The 16,561-nt window shown below is 59.5% G+C and overlaps 1 protein-coding gene across 2 annotated transcripts; it reads right to left on the reverse strand.

Moving 5' to 3' along the window:
• Nucleotides 1-337: 337 nt before the first annotated feature.
• On the reverse strand, nucleotides 338-14,842 carry LOC120374031 (forkhead box protein J1-B-like). Of its 2 annotated transcripts, none has more exons than XM_039493233.1 (3): nucleotides 14,753-14,842; nucleotides 6,431-6,978; nucleotides 338-3,927 (listed from the first exon to the last, which is right to left on the reverse strand). In XM_039493233.1, the coding sequence occupies exons 2-3, from the start codon at nucleotides 6,944-6,946 to the stop codon at nucleotides 3,154-3,156; spliced, it is 1,290 nt and encodes a 429-aa protein (XP_039349167.1). In that variant the 5' UTR covers nucleotides 6,947-6,978; nucleotides 14,753-14,842; the 3' UTR covers nucleotides 338-3,153. The 2 variants fall into 2 exon arrangements, with proteins under 2 accessions (XP_039349167.1, XP_039349166.1); XM_039493232.1 differs by lacking the exon at nucleotides 14,753-14,842 and adding an exon at nucleotides 9,332-9,488.
• Nucleotides 14,843-16,561: the final 1,719 nt, after the last annotated feature.

Raw genomic sequence — 16,561 nt, forward strand, 5'->3', positions numbered from 1 at the left:
ACAAAACCCAAGGGAAATAAACGCAAAAATCCACACAAGTCCGAGACTTCAGCCTGTGGTTTCTCCCAGGAAATGCAGCGCCATGCCAGGTCGGCAGGCCCGTTCCCTGCATGCTCAGACACCGGCAGGGAAAGAATGCACTGTCAGCAGCACCCAGTGCGTCATCCAGGGAACAGGTGCTGCCTGGTCCATGTCACTTCAGCACAGGTGCACTGAGCGCTGGTGGAGAGTTAGTCATCACTGTGACCTGAGCAACACGTATGGAGCCGTTTGCATGACGCTGTGTCCGAGGCCCAGGAAGGGCAGGGGATGCGAGGATGTGGGTGGAAGTGGGAAACGTTAAGTCGGACTCTTCTGACACGCGTGAATATGCATGTGCATGTTTACAATTTCAGCCAGGTTGCAGGGCCATTGCAAACCCAGTGATTTCAGGCTAAAGGCTACAAGGACGTGCTTCAGCCCGGCTCATTTGCCCTCCGGGTGCTCAGGCATGGGTTTGAGAAGACTACACAGATCCACTGAGATTTTGTGCTTTGTTTTCGAAATCTCCAAGAACGCCTGCGGCCTGGCCCTGCAGAGCTGGGCTGCCAGCTGAATCGTTCTGGGGGACACAGCCACAGCTTCTCCCTCTCCCACGCTGCTTCTGTTCCCTCTTCAGTAGGGATGTAAATACCCATTTAAAAAGTTAACTGTTTAAATGATTAAAATTAGGTCACTTAAACAGTTAGCCAATAAAAGGGAGAGGGGCTGGGGCCTCTGCAGCTGGGGCTGCTCTGGCTGGCTGGCCCATGGGGCTGGGGCTAACGGTTGGGGTCGGTTAACCAGTTAACCATTTAGTATTTTACATCCTTACTCTTAGTACCATTGCTAGCTAAGGATAACAGCTCTAAGCCGATCATCCTCAACCCAGCTCCCACCTCCCTCCCTGCGTGGCCCCCTTGGGCCCTGGACAGGAGCTGGATCTCCCAGGAGCTGTTGAGTGAGGCCACCTCAGCCCCAGCTGTGGGGACTGCACCGGTGGACAGTTCACAATAAGCACTAGGAGCTGGCAGCACCAGCAGGGTCAAGCCCTCGGACCCTTCACCGCCGCTGGCTTTAGCCTCTGTCTCCTTCGAGCAACCCTGCCCCCTTCCCAGCCTGCAGCACGGCTCCAGCGGCTCGAGCAGGTGGAAAGGGGACCTGCAGCAGCAAGAGCCATGTTGCCCCCTGACATGACTGGTGTTTCCCAGCCTGCCAGGGGCCACAGCTGCAATTGCACTGTGGGTGGTGCTGGCCCTGGGGGTGCCTGGGAAAGTTCAGCTCAGGGCATGGGGGCAGCTGGGTTCATACTTGGTCAGTAAGCCAGGCAGATGACAGTGCTTCACCCCAGCTGCTGGCTAGCCTGGGGTTCCCTGCAGCACCCTGCTTCTGCAGCATGGGCAGGTCTCTAAGTGGCCCTGCGTTGCCACCATCGTCCCTCCCAGCAGTAAGATCCTTGTCCTGCATGCTACTGGCACTGCTCAGTGCATGGCCTCAGGGCTGGCAGTGCCATGGGACAGCTGCCCAGTTCCCAGAATGCACCATCTCGCAGAGCTGCGGCACGGTGGCAGCAGGGCCCCCCTTCGGAGAGTTTGCGATGTTCCCCTCTGCCCCAGTTACAACCCAGGCTGGCTCCCCACTGCCACTTTCTTCACTGTGTGGCCATCCCACCATGCTGCCGAGCCCTGGCTGGAGCAGGACACGCTGGGAGCTCGGGCCGGCCTGTAGCCCCACATAGGATGTGGCCAGTGTAAACTCAGGCTCACTGACTCATGTGCTCAGCTAAGACCAGAGGTGGCTCAGAGAGATGTTCTGCTGAAGTGGGGCGGTGCCAGCCTGGCCCTATGGGGCAGGCTGGACAGTAACAGTATCACTCATATACGTGACAAGGGGGCCCAGCATCATTCTCATTTCACACATAGGGAAACTAAGGCACCAAGCTGCACATGCCCGAGGTCACAGTGCAGGATAATGGCAGAGGCAGGAGGGAACAGGACCTAGCTGACCCGTTTGCCTCTGCTCCTCGCTGGCTTCCTGCTCCAGAGGGTAGCACAGGCCACTCCCAAGGCAGGGTGAGCTCTGCCATCTTTGCCCTGAGGGGGAGGGGAGGCTGCTAGCAGCCCGCCCAGATGAGGCCCAGTGCTCCTGGGGAGAGGTGAAGGTGGCTGGGGCCCTGCTGCAGAGCGAGGTGCTTCCCTCACAGGTGCAGAGCAGCCAGCCCTGGCTTGGAGCCACACAGCCAGGGGAGGCACCTTTGGGGTGCCTGGCAGACCTGCAGTTCAAGGCTCAGCTACCGCAATGGGGGAGTGCAGGAGGGGATTTCACTGCCGGCTCATGCCCCTCCCTGGCTGGGCAGCAGCAGCTCCCAGCAGGAGGAGCAGCTGGGTCTCCATGCCAGTCGCTGAATACCTGGGCCCTGGCAGCAGGGCTCACCCCATGGCAGGGCAGCTCCCTCCTAGCCCCTCCCTCTGCCAGGCTGGGGCAATACCAGGAGAGGCCCCTCCCAGCCCAAGGAAGCAGGTCACCCAGAGCGGTGTTGCTTGGGCAGGCTACGCAACTCTGGTGCCAGCTCTTCCCTCCTGCCCTGGGCCGTCCTGGCCTGTTTGGGGCATGATGCCATTCACGGAGCTCCCTCCCCGGCAGGTTCCTCAGGTGCCCCCCCCCCATGGTCTTGTCCCACAGCTGCTGCCCCCTTGGCCTCCCCTGCAGCCTGGGGGCCATGACGGGGCACAGAGCCTCCTGGGGCTCAGGGCCAGGGTCCAGCTGGCCCTGCAACAGTCACTTCCCAGCCGAGTCACGGGGCTGCGGCATTATAGCTTGCTGGGGGGGGCGGGAGATGGACGTCCAGTGTGACCCCTGCCCAAGGGCTCAGAAAGCTGCGGGCACTGGCAGTCGGGGAGGGACAGGGCCTCGCCCACGTAGTGCTTGGGAGAGCAGGAGGGACTGAGCCTGCCTTCATGCCAGGGGGTAGGAGAGGGGCAGGGGCCCAGCGCTCCCTGCAGGGGAACGCTCACACCTCGGCAACCTGGCAGGGCTCAGCTCCAGCTCAGCTGAGCGAGGGGCAGTCAGAAGAGCAATCACTTGGGGGGCTGGGCGCTGCAGCCCAGGGGCCCCACCCCAGAGGAGAGAAGAGGATCACATGAAGGTGTCGACTTTGTCCCAGGGCTGCGTCTCACTGAGGAAGCCATCACAGAAGTTGAAGCCCTGCTCAAAGCCCCAGGGGTTGCTGAGCGCCTCCCCCCTCGCCTCCTCCCAGGGATGCCGGGGGGTGTCGGCGAAGGGGGTGAAATCCTCCCAGTGGGAAGCCCCTGGGCTGGGGTGACTGGTAGCCGGGGCACCCCACTTGCCAGCAGGGGGTATGTACCTGCCTTGCATGGCGAGGTCCATCTCCATGGACAACGAGCTGAGTGCTGCGTTAATATCCAGGTCCTCAAAATTGCTGCCGTTTCCCCGGAAGACGTCGTCAAAGGCATCGGCCCAGTCGAATTCTCCTCGCAGGGCCTCTGCATCTCTGCCACTAGAGGGCAGCAGAGGGGACTGGGCAGTTCTGGCTGCTGGGCAGCTGCGCTTCGGCAGAGGGCTGGGGGCATCCAGCAGGGGGCAGCGTTGGCTGTGCTGGTGCAGCAGGCAGCGGGTGGCCTGGTGAGGAGTGTGCCCTGGCTGCCCATCCCCCACGTGGGGCATGGGGGACAGGAGGCTGCACTCAGCCTCCAGGGCAGGCACGGCAGGGCGCTGCCGTGGTGGGCTGTAGGGTGCGGCTGTCGGCCGTCTCCGCTTGAACACACCGTCGACGAACATATGGGCGTACTGAGGGTCGATCTCCCAGAAGCCCCCCTTGCCTGGCTCGTCCTTCTGCCGCGGCACTTTCCGGAAGCATTTGTTCAAGGACAGGTTGTGCCGGATGGAATTCTGCAGCCAAGAGAACAGGCCCATGAAGGACACAGCAGCAAGGAGGGGCCAGCAGTACCTGGGCCTGCTGAGCCCTCCCAGCATCTAGAAAGTGCATAGCACTAGCCCCATTGGACAGATGGGGAAACTGAGGCACTGGGCATTAGGGACCATGGGAGTTAGGCACCTAAAGATCTTTGAAGATTTGAGCCTAAGTGACTCACGTGGGGAGGAAACTGGATCAGAACCAGGTCTCCTGACTCCCAGTCCCAACCATTAGCAGCAGTTACCCAATCTAGCCAGTCCCTTCACCGCTCCATGTCCCACTAAGGTGCATGGGGTGGCCCCATATCCCTGCAGGGTTGCCAGCTTTGCACATTGCCAATATCCAGGCCCCATTGTACAGATGGGGCCAGCAGGGTAACATACATGTGACTCACTATTTGAGTGTTTGGGGTTGGGGGCCAGGAGATTCAGGTGCTACAGGCCAGGCAAAGGTCTCAGTCACGTGCAGAGCAGAATCTCCACTTTCAGTCCCGGCTGGGAAGAAATGTGTCCAGAGTGCGACCAATGCGGGGCATCTGCCTGAGTCTGCTGAGAGCCTGACCCCGGCGCTCTCTGATATGGGAAAATGCCCCGGGCATCTCAGTGGGGCCTTAACACCAAGCCCTTCTGCTCTGGGGGCTGCCCTGCAGAGGCTGTGCTGGAGCTGAAGCATCCTCCACCGGTCAGGGCTGTCCCTTAGCCTCCAGATATGGATACAGGGCCCTTCCCTGCCCCCCTGACAGGCAGCTCTGGGCCGAGTGCAGAGAAGAGCCTGTCCACTTGAGGAGTTGAGGCAGCCCTGGTCCCCGGTGCAGTGACACCCCCACGGACTATGCAGCAGCTGTTGTGAAGGCACGGGCAGGTCCTGAACCAACCCCCCATGTCACAAACAGCTCCATCCAGCTGAATGGGCCACAGACACTGGAGCCCTCTCCCCCACAGCTGGGCTCAGGAGCGAAGGGTGCATGGGCTGCGGCCAGGGAGATGCCCCACCCCAGAGCTGCCCCTGGCACCTTTCTGAGCCCGAGGCTTATAAGACCGCTGGCAAGCTAAGGTGGGGCCTGTGGGGGCAGCGCTGGGCTGGACGTGCCATGTTGGCAGCGAGGGCTCTTTGGGACACGCTGGGCAGGTGTCACCCCCACCCTGCCCAGCTCCTCTCCTGCAACACTCCAGGCGTCCCAGCAAAGAGCCCCTGTGGGCTTAGACACCATGGACTAGTCCTTTGTGTTTCAGAGGCTCTCTGCCCTGCCCCCGGAGAGCCGGCTGGGCAGAGCAGCACCTGCTGCAGGAACACCAGGGGAAGGGGCCGTGTGGAGCCAGGACTTGGCTGCATGGGCTTGGCTCCCCCTTGGAGCTGGGGGGTGGCTGGGCTGGAATTAAGCTGCAGCCGCCAGGGGGTCTGGCAGCAGCCCTGCAGATTAGCACTACTTAGTCCAGCCTGCCCTGACGCCACCCAGCAGGAGCACGTGGCCTTGGTGTGTTGCTAATGGGGACCTCAGCTTGGTCTAAGAAGAATGCGTGTTGGGGGGAGAAGCTGGAAAACACGGTCCGTAGCGGCTCCCACACCCAGAGGGGAAAAGACACCCACTGCTTCCTGTGTTAGGATCACAGGCTTTCAGTGACTCTCCGAGTCTTTGGGACCGGCGCGATGGTGTCGAAACGCTTGGGGTGGGTAGCATGGGTGCCTGGAAGCATTACGCCCGCTGAGTCCAGCTCCCAGGAGCAGGGACAACATACCTGGGGTCAAATCTGCCCCTTTCTCACTTGTCAGCATGGTCAGAGACCTACCAATGCCTCCTGGGACCCCCCCAGCCAGAGCTCAGATGGCCCCATTAGCAGCCCTGGGTCTAGACACACAAGCCAGGTTTGTTCATCCCCCGTTCTTTATAGCAAGGGGCTTTTGATGAACCCAGGGACACTGGCTCTTGCCCCCACCATCAAGTCCTGTCACTTATCCCTCTGAAATCCCAGCAAGCTCCTCTCCACACAGCAGAGGGCGGGGACACGATTCGCATGGCCATGACGAGCAGGCAGAGCTGACCCACTGAGTGAGGAGACTGCTCGGTAGGTTTGCTGGGAGCTCTCCCACAGCCGTCACCCGCCCCAGAGGTGGCTGCATTTCAATCCCAAGCAGACACCCGCTCTACCACCTGTAGAGTGAAAGGCCCCATAGAAAGAGAGGGTGGATGAACCACCTTTCCAGCATCCCCCACTCCAGATGACACCTGTGGAGGAGCAGCCCCACAGCTAAACACGGTGTTTGCTGCGGTCTTCCAAGAGGCAAGAGAGAGAAAGGAACAGTGCCCTGCACTCCCCCTCTCAGCACAAGCAGCCTTGATGGGGGTGACCGAGGCAGAAGGAATCAAATACCACGGCTCATTTATCAGCCTGCGGAGCCCCGGTCCTCGTGGTGACAGACGGAAGCCTCCATTGTCCATCGCCTCAACAGGGCTGTTAATTATTCAAGCCACTAACTCACCTGCCAGCTGGGCTCAGCGTGCCGGTAGTAGCAGAAGTTCTCCATGATCCAGCTGTAGATGGCTGACAAGGTGACCTTGGCCTGCTTGCTGGCCCGCAGAGCCATGCAGATGAGGGTGGCGTAGGAGTAAGGGGGTTTCACCCCAGGGTTGCTCTTGTAATCGATCTCTCCGGCGCCGAGGCCAGGCAGGTAGCTGGTGCCAGGGGAGGTGGCTGTGGAGGTGGGTTTGCCTAGACGCGGGGGCATCCCCTTGGCTGCAGTGTCTCCTGCTGGTGGGCTGGCCGGGGCCTCGGACCCTTGGAAGAGCTGCTGGGGAGGCTGCTGGACAGGATAGCTGGGGACAGGTGGTCTCTCGGGATCAGCGGTGACAATGGAAAAGTCTTGGAGCCACTGCAGGCTGGTGAGGCTGTCATCCAAGGTCACAGCCCCATCTGCATTGTCCCGGTCCTCGGGGTGCAGCAGCAGCCACTTCTCCTTGAACCGGGCAGCGATGTCGGGCGAGACGAGGATGGGCATCCTCTGCTGACACGCTCCCTCCAGTCCCACTGCTGCAGGGCAGAGCAGAGGCACATCAGCCATAGGCCAGCCCTCTCCCATGCCCTGCACAGCTCCCTGTGAGAAGCACCCCAGGGGAGGACAGCTCGGGGTGGAGGGAGGAGAGACCCAGGCTGCAAGTATGGACAGCTAGGGCCAGGGCTTCCAGGAGCAGCTGGGGTCAGCACAGCCATGTGGATCTTTCCCTGGGAGCATAGCCCTTCTGCTGGGTGGAGTTGGCAGCAACCAGGGCCGGGTTTTCAATATCCAGGGGTCCCTCTTAACAATGCAACACAGAACTGGCTCGAGCCCCCGCCCAGTAATCAGGGAAAACTAAACGGTGGAGGAAAGAAACCTCAAGCAATGCCTTCCCTGCAGCTGCATTTGTCTGCTGCCCCTGGCCTCTCCCCTGTGCCCCCAGTGCTCAGTGATTTCAGCTCTCAGTGGGGGAACCTCGCTGCTGCAAGCAAGTCAGCACTAAGACCTGATTAGCAGGAATTCTAGCAACCAGTTGTGTGGAACAGGTCACCTTAGGCAGACCCAAAACCTACAGGCACAAACTCCTCCCCTTCTGCTGGCAGGGGGCATCTGAACCCTCTGCTTAGTGAGTTCAGTTCAGTGGAGGGTGAGCCTCCTCAATCAGGCCAGGCTATGCACAGGCCTGCTGCCCTTCACTCATACACTAAGGATAATGTTTCATGATCCCTGTATTCAGCTCTAAAGCTACTTGTACCCGAGCACCAGCCAGAACTGAGAACTTGGGCAACACAGCTCTGCCTGCTTGCACCTAGGCAGAGTGGGTGTGTTCATGTAAATACAGTCTGGCCCTGAAGCCCCCCACCCCCAGCTCATTACTAGGTCTCAGGGAAGAGCTCAGTCAGACCTTGCTGGAGGAGCCTCCAGCACAATATAACATGCATATCTGTGGCACCTTCAAGCAGGGACCTCAAAGCCCCTTCCAACCCTGCGTTACCATCTGCATTTACACCTGGGGAACTGAGGCAGTACAGGGACCTGCCCAGGGAGCGCCAAGGAATCAGCTAGTTCGCACCCTTGGAAAACGCTCCCTCAAATGCACATTCCCCTTTTGCGCTGAGTGAGCGCAGTGCCCAGACTTGGAGTCCCCTGCTCCCCAGCCCCAGCCCCACAGGCAATGGACGGAGCTGTGCACCCAGCACGGAGACAAAGAGCGAGCAATTGCCACCTGCAAACAAAACAGAATCCACCTGCTGAGAGATGAGTTACACTGGCAGCTGGCTCTGCCCTGCTCACCTGGGACGTGCAGTGTGGAAAACAAAGTGCTGAGGAGGCCTCCAAGGAGGCGTTCTCCTGTTCCCACAGGTGGCCAAATGCTGCCACTAAAGGGCTCACATTGACGCTCATTACAGTAGCGCACCGACAGACCGGGCGTGCTGCACAGCAAATGGGGAACACAATGCCACGGGGGAGGGCCGCTCAGGGTGGCCCCAGGCACTAGCAGCTTGAGAATGGAACAGCAGCCACAAGCGTGGCAGAGAGCCTGGAGAACCAGCCCCATCGCTAGCTGCCCAGCAGACCAGAGAGGTGGCAGGATGGGGCAGCCCAAAAAGTCTCCTCTCACTCAACGGCTCCTGGGCTCTTCAGCAAACCTTACAGCAGGCACCTTGGAGCCAGGCAGAGCCAACAGGGGGCATCTACAAGAGGGGCCCTTCCACTCTATGCCTGACACAGCCGGACCCACAGCAGGCTTCATGAGAGTCCCTGACTGCATTGCACTCAGGGGTTACTGCCACCTGGGAGGCAGGGCAATGTCAATCGTAGCCTGTTACAGACAGGGAAACTGAGGCACAGAGCTAGTCTCTCCAGGTCACACAGAGCCAGGACACAAGAGTTCCTGGCCAAGCCCCAGACCCCCTGCTGAAGGCAATCTCCCCCTCCCCACCCAGGCAGGGGATGAAGAGCCCTCACAGCTCCTAACGTCTGAGAGACCCCCTCTGCCACCACCCACAAAGTGAACACGACACTGGTTATGCAACTAGGTTAGAGGCACGGATCCGATCGGACCCATAGCTCCAGCTCCTGGTGCCTCCCGACAGAGCCAGCGTTGCAAAGCCAACCCCCCCCCCGGAACCTGCTCTCTCCACCCAGCCTTTCCTTTGGGGGCGGATCAGGAAAGGAGCCACGTTCAGACGAGATCCAGATCCAAACCCGATGCCTGCACGTCTGCCCAGACCACCCGATGCGCTCGTTGCGTGCCTCGCAGCCTAGGTGCTGGGGAACAGCAGCCCCTTGGGGCAGTGCCCGAGCGGGGAGGGGCGTCTGTCCCTCGAACTTGCCAGACCCAGGGCTGAACTGCAGGGGACTAACCCGGGGCAGCGGAGCTCTTACCTTTGCAGAGAGGTGCGGGCTGGGGGCGGCGTCCCCAGGGGGGCACCTGGCTGGCCTGGTACAGACACACTCCGCGCCTCCTGCTACCGCCCCATCCGCCCGGCTGGCCTGGCAAGGCGCCCGCATCACCTTTTGTAGGGCTGCAGGGGGGCCCTTTAAACCGATCCCGGGCGTCCCATTGGCTGCGGGTGTCTGGAGTCCCTTGTGCCTTGTGGCCAATGAAACCCGGAGAGAGGCTCCCAGCCCGCTCGCAGTTAGGGATCCTCTATAAATTCTCATGCTGGACAAAGAAAAGCGCCTTGACTTGAGGGGCAGAGAGCAAGAGCACAAGTTGGGCCTCCAGACCACCAGGTTGGCTTAAACCTCAGGAGATGTTTAGAAATCCTACATCTGGCTTCGTCTCCCCGTTGGTCTCGGAGCCTTGGGGGGGGGAGGGGGTCACATTTTCCAGCTTTTCTCCACAACCACCAGGGCTAGGAATGGATTTTAAAATGCAAGCTGAGTCTCACGGCATCACCTGACTCCAGGAGCCCAGGCTTTAAGAAAAACACCAGTTGTTGGGAGGCTCCTGTTGAAATCGCCAGAGCTGGCTGCCTGTGAAACTCGGGAAGAGGGGAAAGCGTCTTCCACATAGCTCCTTTGCCAGTGGGCGGCTTGTGTGAGAGCTGGGGAATAAGAGATGTTCAACCACCTGCAGCTTCCAAAGCCTCAGGACCTCTGAAAATCAGCCCTTCAGAGGAGGCCCAGAAAAGTCTCTAGAGCGACGCCAGCTGCAATGCATGTTGCAGCTCCCAGAGCCTGCAAATCCCAGCATGCAGCATCCCATACAGGCCAGAGCCGGGGCCATGGAGACCACAGGCACAGCTCCAAGCAGGTGGGATGACAGAGGGTGTATATCCTACCCAAAATGAGGCCTCTGAATTGCATCCCAGATGAGCTGGCTGCTGGCAAAGGGCAGTGTGACTGTATTTAAATGTGGCACCGTCACCATGTTCCATCCACAGACAAAACCCAAGGTAGGGAAACTGAGGCATAGCCTCAGAGGGAAAGTTACTTGCCCAAGGTCACACAGCAAGTCCAGGACAGAGCTGGAATGGAACCCAGGAGTCCTGTCTCCCAGTCCCCTGCTCTAACCGTCCATGAACAATGACAGACCCCAGACTTTTCTTAGCCCAGTTTAAACACCAGCTACAGCATTTCCCTCCCCATCAAAGCACATGATCCAGTCCTTGGATGTTCTAGGTCCCAGCATGGTCTTCAGGGCTGCAAAGCTTGGACACCTTAGCCTCTGCTTCAGCACTTCCCCTCACCAGTCTGATACACTAAACAGCCCCAGCCCTAGCTACTCAGAGGCCGGGAGGGGGTGGGGGTGGAGGAAGGGCAGAGGGGGGGGTGTCTCTTGGAAGGAAAGAAATCAAACAGCCTCAGGAGGCACCGGCAAGGACCTCAATGCACATGCATGCCACACTGCTGGCTCCCCCAAGTCACACTGTGTTTAGAGTCTTCTATTTGCACCCGCTCCCTGGTGAGCCTTGGCTCTGGGGCAGAGTAGGGCTAGATAGGAGTGCAGCCCTGCCTGGCAGCAGGACTCTGCCTGAGCAGCTTTTATTTGACCCAAACTTATTGGAGCAGCTCCTGGGGCCAGTCCCAATGCCTGACACATTCACTCTCCCCTGGACTCTAGTCCTAGTCGCTTCAACCCCCATATTCCCCTTTCTCCTCCCCACCCCAGGGCCTCAAAGGGGAGGCCAGATGCTGAGCTTTGGCCACCAGAGCTGGACTCTGGAAGCCACCAACAGCCAGCAAGGGCTGGGGAGAGGGAGGCAGGAAGGGGGCCTGGGCCAGGGACCCATGGCCAGGTCACCGGTTCTGACCTAGCCCAGGGAAGTTGCAACTAGGTGGTGTTGGCTGTCCAGGATGTGGGGGGAGCTCATGGGATGGGAATCCACCTCATTCTCTGCTGTGTTGGCACAGACGTGGCCAGATATGCTGAAGGGTTTGTGAGATGCAGAGACAGGGATCACGCTGGGCTGGAATATGCTGGTGATTGAAAGGCTTTGGGTGTTAGCTGGCAGCACCCCCTGTCCGGCCCCACCCTGTTTGACTCTTGGCCAGTGTAGGCTGCCAAGGATACCAGTCACCACTACACCTACAGGTGACCAACACTGGGGCCCCCCAACCAAAGCTCTGCCACAGCATCCTGGGGACCTTTCTGCAACCACAAATTCATCCCATACACAGCGGCCACCAGAGGGGTATGTGACCCCTCACCCATGTGCTAACACAGTGCTTTTATTGCTGTCACTCATTAATGGGTCACCCCCTTCCCCTGGCATACAGGTCAGTAGACATCACTGAATGTCCTGGCTATGGTGGGCCAAGGTCAGATTGCACTGTGGGATTTTGGGCTAAATAAGATCAAGGTCTGAGTGGGAGGCAAAGAGTCATGGCCCTAGGACTATAATCCTGTGTACGCTCATACAGAAATCTACCACCTGCATCCAGGCAGGCTGAGTGTTAGGTAACCAATTCTTTTCTGCAAGAAACAGGCTGTGGAGCTGGCCCCCGAAAAGAGCTTGTGAAAATAAAGGCATTTCCCACGTGGGATTTCAAGCTGCGTTCAGAAATCCAGACACTCAGGGCACACCACAGGCTGTGCTGGTCTAGGGATACCTGCCAGACTGGGGTAGGAGGGGAGGGGGTCAATTCCTGGTGAGTGTGTTGGCCCAACTCTGAAATACCTGTGGCACATGGGTGGCTCATTCCTCGCAGCACTATGGGAAGCAGCGGGGTTGTTGATCCAAGGCTCTGGCTCTGGGCGGGACAGCTGCTAAAAGAACCTGCACAGCAGCTGTGATAGTTGAAGTCTCAAGCAAGTTTTGCACTAAAGCTTCATGGCGCATTACCAAGGCCCTTCCCCTGAGGAAAAGAGCCAAAGCCCAGCACTTCAGTGCCCCCAGGCAAACATAGCACTGACTGCCTAGGGGTACCTGGTTCAATCCTGACTTTGGCAGGCCCATCAGGTGCCTTTGCCAAAGGAGGCCCTTTTCAATGAGGACAGCTTCATACTCAGCACCTAAGTGCACTCCCCCCCTTTGTGAAACAGGAAGGGTGAGGAAAGAGCTTCTGCCCCTACCTGGGGGTGGAAGGAAAGGAATCCTTATAGCCAACCAACCAGCTGCAGGAGTGCTCTAGGTGCCTGGCTTGGTGCCTGCTGCCTGGGAGATGTGAACCCTTTATGTTCCTGTGGTGGGACAGGCCAGTTCTCACCCCTCAGGCAGGAAGGGGTTACAGAGCTCAGCTGGGTACAGTCAGCCCCAACCTGGCACAGGTGGGAAGCTTGTCAAACTTGGAGAGGGGTGGCCCTTTAAAAGGGAGGACCCAAATTACATACAGGTGGCACTCAGAGAGAAGAGTTCCCCAGTCCAAGGGGCTGAGCCTGTTCCCAGCCCTGCTTCACCCACCACCACCACTACAGCTACCACCTCATCTGCCTCAGTTCCTGCCTCTGGGACTCAGCTGCTCGCCTGGCCTGCCAGCTAGCCATTGACCCTTTGAAGCTTTGTTTGTCCTGGGTCCTCTGCCCCACTCCCAGCCTGGTTGCCTCCTGCACTGCACCCCATTGCTCTTGTTTGTGCAGCTAGAGGAGCTGGATTTTGCCTCCACCAGCTCTGCAGGTGTCGCAGGTGCAGCTTCAACTGCTCCTCCTCAGCCCATCAGGCGCCCAGCCGGGAGAGCCCTGCCTCTGCTGCCTGCAGAGAGGGCTCTCCCAGGGGACTCTTCCTCTCTCCTGCTGTCCCCAGTGCCTCATGATGCCATGGAGGGCTGGACCGGTTGACCCATCTGCCGATGCTCAGCCTGCCCGGCTGCAGGCGACACCCTGCTGCTGGCTGGGGTGTCCTCAGTGGTGTAGGGCAATCGAGTTCCTTCCCGGGTGGGGGACCCTCTGAGGGTTCTGCATCTCTCTGCGCCGAGGCTGCTCTACCTGCCATTGAGCCTGAGCCCGGTGTCACTGGGGAGGAGCCACTTACTGATGGTTCAGCTCGGTCCCATCTCTCTCCTCCTCACCCCTGCTCCTGACCCCAGCCCTGCCCCTCCACCTCCCATGATGTCCTGGGGCTGTCTCCTTCCCTTTCCCAGAGGATGACTCCCCTCCAGCGCTGGGGGACTTCCACCAGATCCTCCCACTAAACACCCGGAGCTGTAGGGTGGGAGCCAGGTGCTCTCCTTCCTTCGGGATTTCCTGCAGGAGAACTGGCGGCTGGCAGCCATCTCACCACCCATCAGGCTGGAGTGGCTGGCCAGAGGTGCTGGGGTCGCCGCCTGCTGCACCTCCGGGTCCGCATGGCGGGCTTGTGGTCAACCTCATCAACATCTATGCCCTGGCATTTGGCTGCAGTTCTATCGGCAGGCGGTGCCTGGTGACCGCATCTATCTGTCCGCCCAGTCCTCCAGCATCCTATTGGCACTTCAACAACAGCTTGCTGGAGGATCGGGAGTTCTGGCTGGCCTGGCGAGGGAAGGTGCGCTCTTCTGGCGCCAGCCGACGGAGGGATGCGCGTGCCAGGAGAAGCGGGAGGAGCTCCGGGTCCTGAAGACCATCAGATGGATCTCACGGATCCGGCGGAGATCCGGATCTGACCGATCCTGCCGCTTGCAAAGTGCTCTGGGACGAGCTGCCTCTCACTCTGGCTCCATCGCATGCCCACCAATAAATGGCATGGACGGGCTGACCGTGGAGTTCTACTGCGTGTTCTGGGGAGGACGTGATCCACCCAGACCAGACCTTAACCTGTATCTGGTCCGGGATCTCTTGGAGCTTGGGTGCAGGGATGGTCTGTCGCCTGTCCCTGGATCAGGAGAAGGCGTCTCCTGGGCACTCTGCAGGCGTGTGGGGTTTCTCCAGGTGCTGTACGCTGAGTGTCTGGTCAGGCTCAACTGGACCCTGACCCTTCCTCTGTCTTTCTGCCACGCATCCTCTCTGCCGGAGAACTGGCATGGTTTGCAGGGCAAATGGACAGGACTGGCACTGGTGCTCAATCAACTGGTCCTGTCCATGCTCTGGTGGTGCTGGAGTTCTTTTGGCCAGGACTGCACTGGGTCCCTGCAGGGGTACTCCACCTGCCCCTGGAGGACGCCTCCAGGCACTGCAGAGGGCATGGAGAACCCTGGCGCAGGTCTGTGGCTGCAGGTGGCGGAGTCCCCGTGGTGCACCAGAGGTTGGTCCTGGCAGATGCCACCAGATAACCCAATAGTACAGGCTGCTTACCCAGCGGGCTGAAGAGCCTCTGCTGTCTGCATCCCCTGAAGTAGAGGGACCATCCTTACTTGGTTTGGAACCCAGGGCCCTCAGCCTAATGTCCTCAAGACAGGAGGGGTCAGGGAGCCAGGCCCCCTTCCCAGACACCCCAGCCCTCTTACCTTTCAGGCAACTGCTGGGGGAGCCTGGACTCTTTGTGGGCTCCAATGTTATTTGGTTTGCCCTTGCTGGTTTTGGACTGCTTTACTCCTGGAACGGGGGGTGCCTCCCTCAGACCTACAGTTGGAGAAGCACACTCTAAACTGCAACATCTATAGCCAGAGAGCGATGTCTGGGACAGGCCCACCTTCACCCCATGGGCCGCCCTCAAGGTACAACCTCCACGTTTCTATTCAGAGAAGGCCCTGGGTGTCCTTGCTTCATCCAGTCACTCCTTCACTCACAGATCTCCTTACATCTCTGCTTCCAAAGGGAAGTCTAAGGCTTTGGCAGCAAATGCCAGGCAGCTGTTAACATGCTTTGTGCGAGCGGCCCTGGGAGAGCCGTTTTTCAGGAGAGGGACCATTCCTCCCAGCTGGACTCAAACCAGGGATCCAAGGGCATCATTCCAAGCACACTACAGCACCCTGCGTGAACCACGGAGCTATTGAAGGGCACCAGGCAGGGCAGCCCATATATGTGCCTGTGCAAGCTCTCCCCAGGTGGACTGCAAGCACTCCATTTAACCAAGAGAAGGTAACTAAAGAGGGCAGTATCATCCCGTGTGGGCAGAGCACTCTCCCCTTCCCCAGCCCCCTAATCCCTCCATCCCCCTCAATCCCAGTCATTTGAGGGTTGATTCCCACCAGAACCTCTGAAAAGAACCCAACAAGAAGGGCTGAGCAGATGCTATTGACAATTTGGGCAGAGCCAGCTGATCTGGAGACACTTCAGCCACGGCTGGTGCACCAGGGAGCTGGAGCTGGGCTTTTGCCTTTGATTTGTGAAGGAAATAGCGACCTCAGTCTCCTCCACTCCCAATGTTTTGATACCAACTGCAGAGACAGGAGCCTGTCCAGTTAGACCAGGAAGCTCTAGTCATCCCCTTCCAGCACTGCAATGTGAGCAAACAGGCCGTCCCCATGGCAGGGTGAACAGGATGGCCGGAGCTTTCCGACCTCAACTTTGCAGTAACTGAAGCTCGGGGGAGCGTGAGGGGGTGGGAGCATAATCCTCCAGCCAAGGCCACCGTGCTCCCTCTGAAATCCCCAGCCAGGAGCAGACACCCACACCCCAGCATCTGCACAGCGCTGTCCAAGGTGCACAAGAGGAGCGATGTGCTGGGCCGGGAGAGGGAGGGCAGCCCTCCAAACCCAGCTGCAGTCCCAAATGCCCATCTCGCCTCACGTCTGTCACGTATACCAGATGTAGACGCTGGCTACAGAGCTCGCTCACACCCCACACGTGTTCGTCCCTAAAGCTTTGCCAGGGACGGCTGCGGGGAGCTTAAGTAGGATATGTTACATGCAGCGCCACCTAATGGCCGAACAGAATAATGCAGATTAGTGGCCAGACCTCGTGGACACCCCCCACGACCCAGTTTTCTCCATCCAGCTACTCCCCCCAATCCCCAGCCACCGCACAGGTCCCCTGGATCACAGTGTGCCCCCCCAGCCCCTCTCGCCAAGGGTCACAGTGCAGCCCCCAAATCCCCTCCTGCCTGGGGTCACAGTGCAGCACTCCCAGCCCCTCCCACCCGGCGTCATGGTACTGTCCCCACATCCCCTCCACCACCCTCCACCCAGAGTCACAGTGCAGCCCCCACCCGGGGTCACAGTGCAGCCCCAGCCCCTCCCACCCAGGGTCATGGTACTGCCCCCCAGCCCCTCCCACCTGGGGTCACGGTGTGGCTCCCCCAGCCCAGGGTCACGGTGTGGCTCCCCCAGCCCAGGGTCACAGGGTGACCAGATGTCCTGATTTTATAGTAACAG

This window comes from Mauremys reevesii, linkage group 10 (assembly GCF_016161935.1).
Source record: "Mauremys reevesii isolate NIE-2019 linkage group 10, ASM1616193v1, whole genome shotgun sequence".
Classification (NCBI taxonomy): Eukaryota; Metazoa; Chordata; order Testudines; family Geoemydidae; genus Mauremys; species Mauremys reevesii.

Bases quoted from the DNA above. Each gene is read 5' to 3' on its own strand.
- LOC120374031 (XM_039493233.1), bottom strand. From the start codon at position 6,946: ATGCCCATCCTCGTCTCGCCCGACATCGCTGCCCGGTTCAAGGAGAAG. The intron at 3,928-6,430 runs GTGAGTTAGTGG...TCTTGGCTGCAG, and splicing joins ACGCTGAGCCCAGCTGGCAG to AATTCCATCCGGCACAACCT.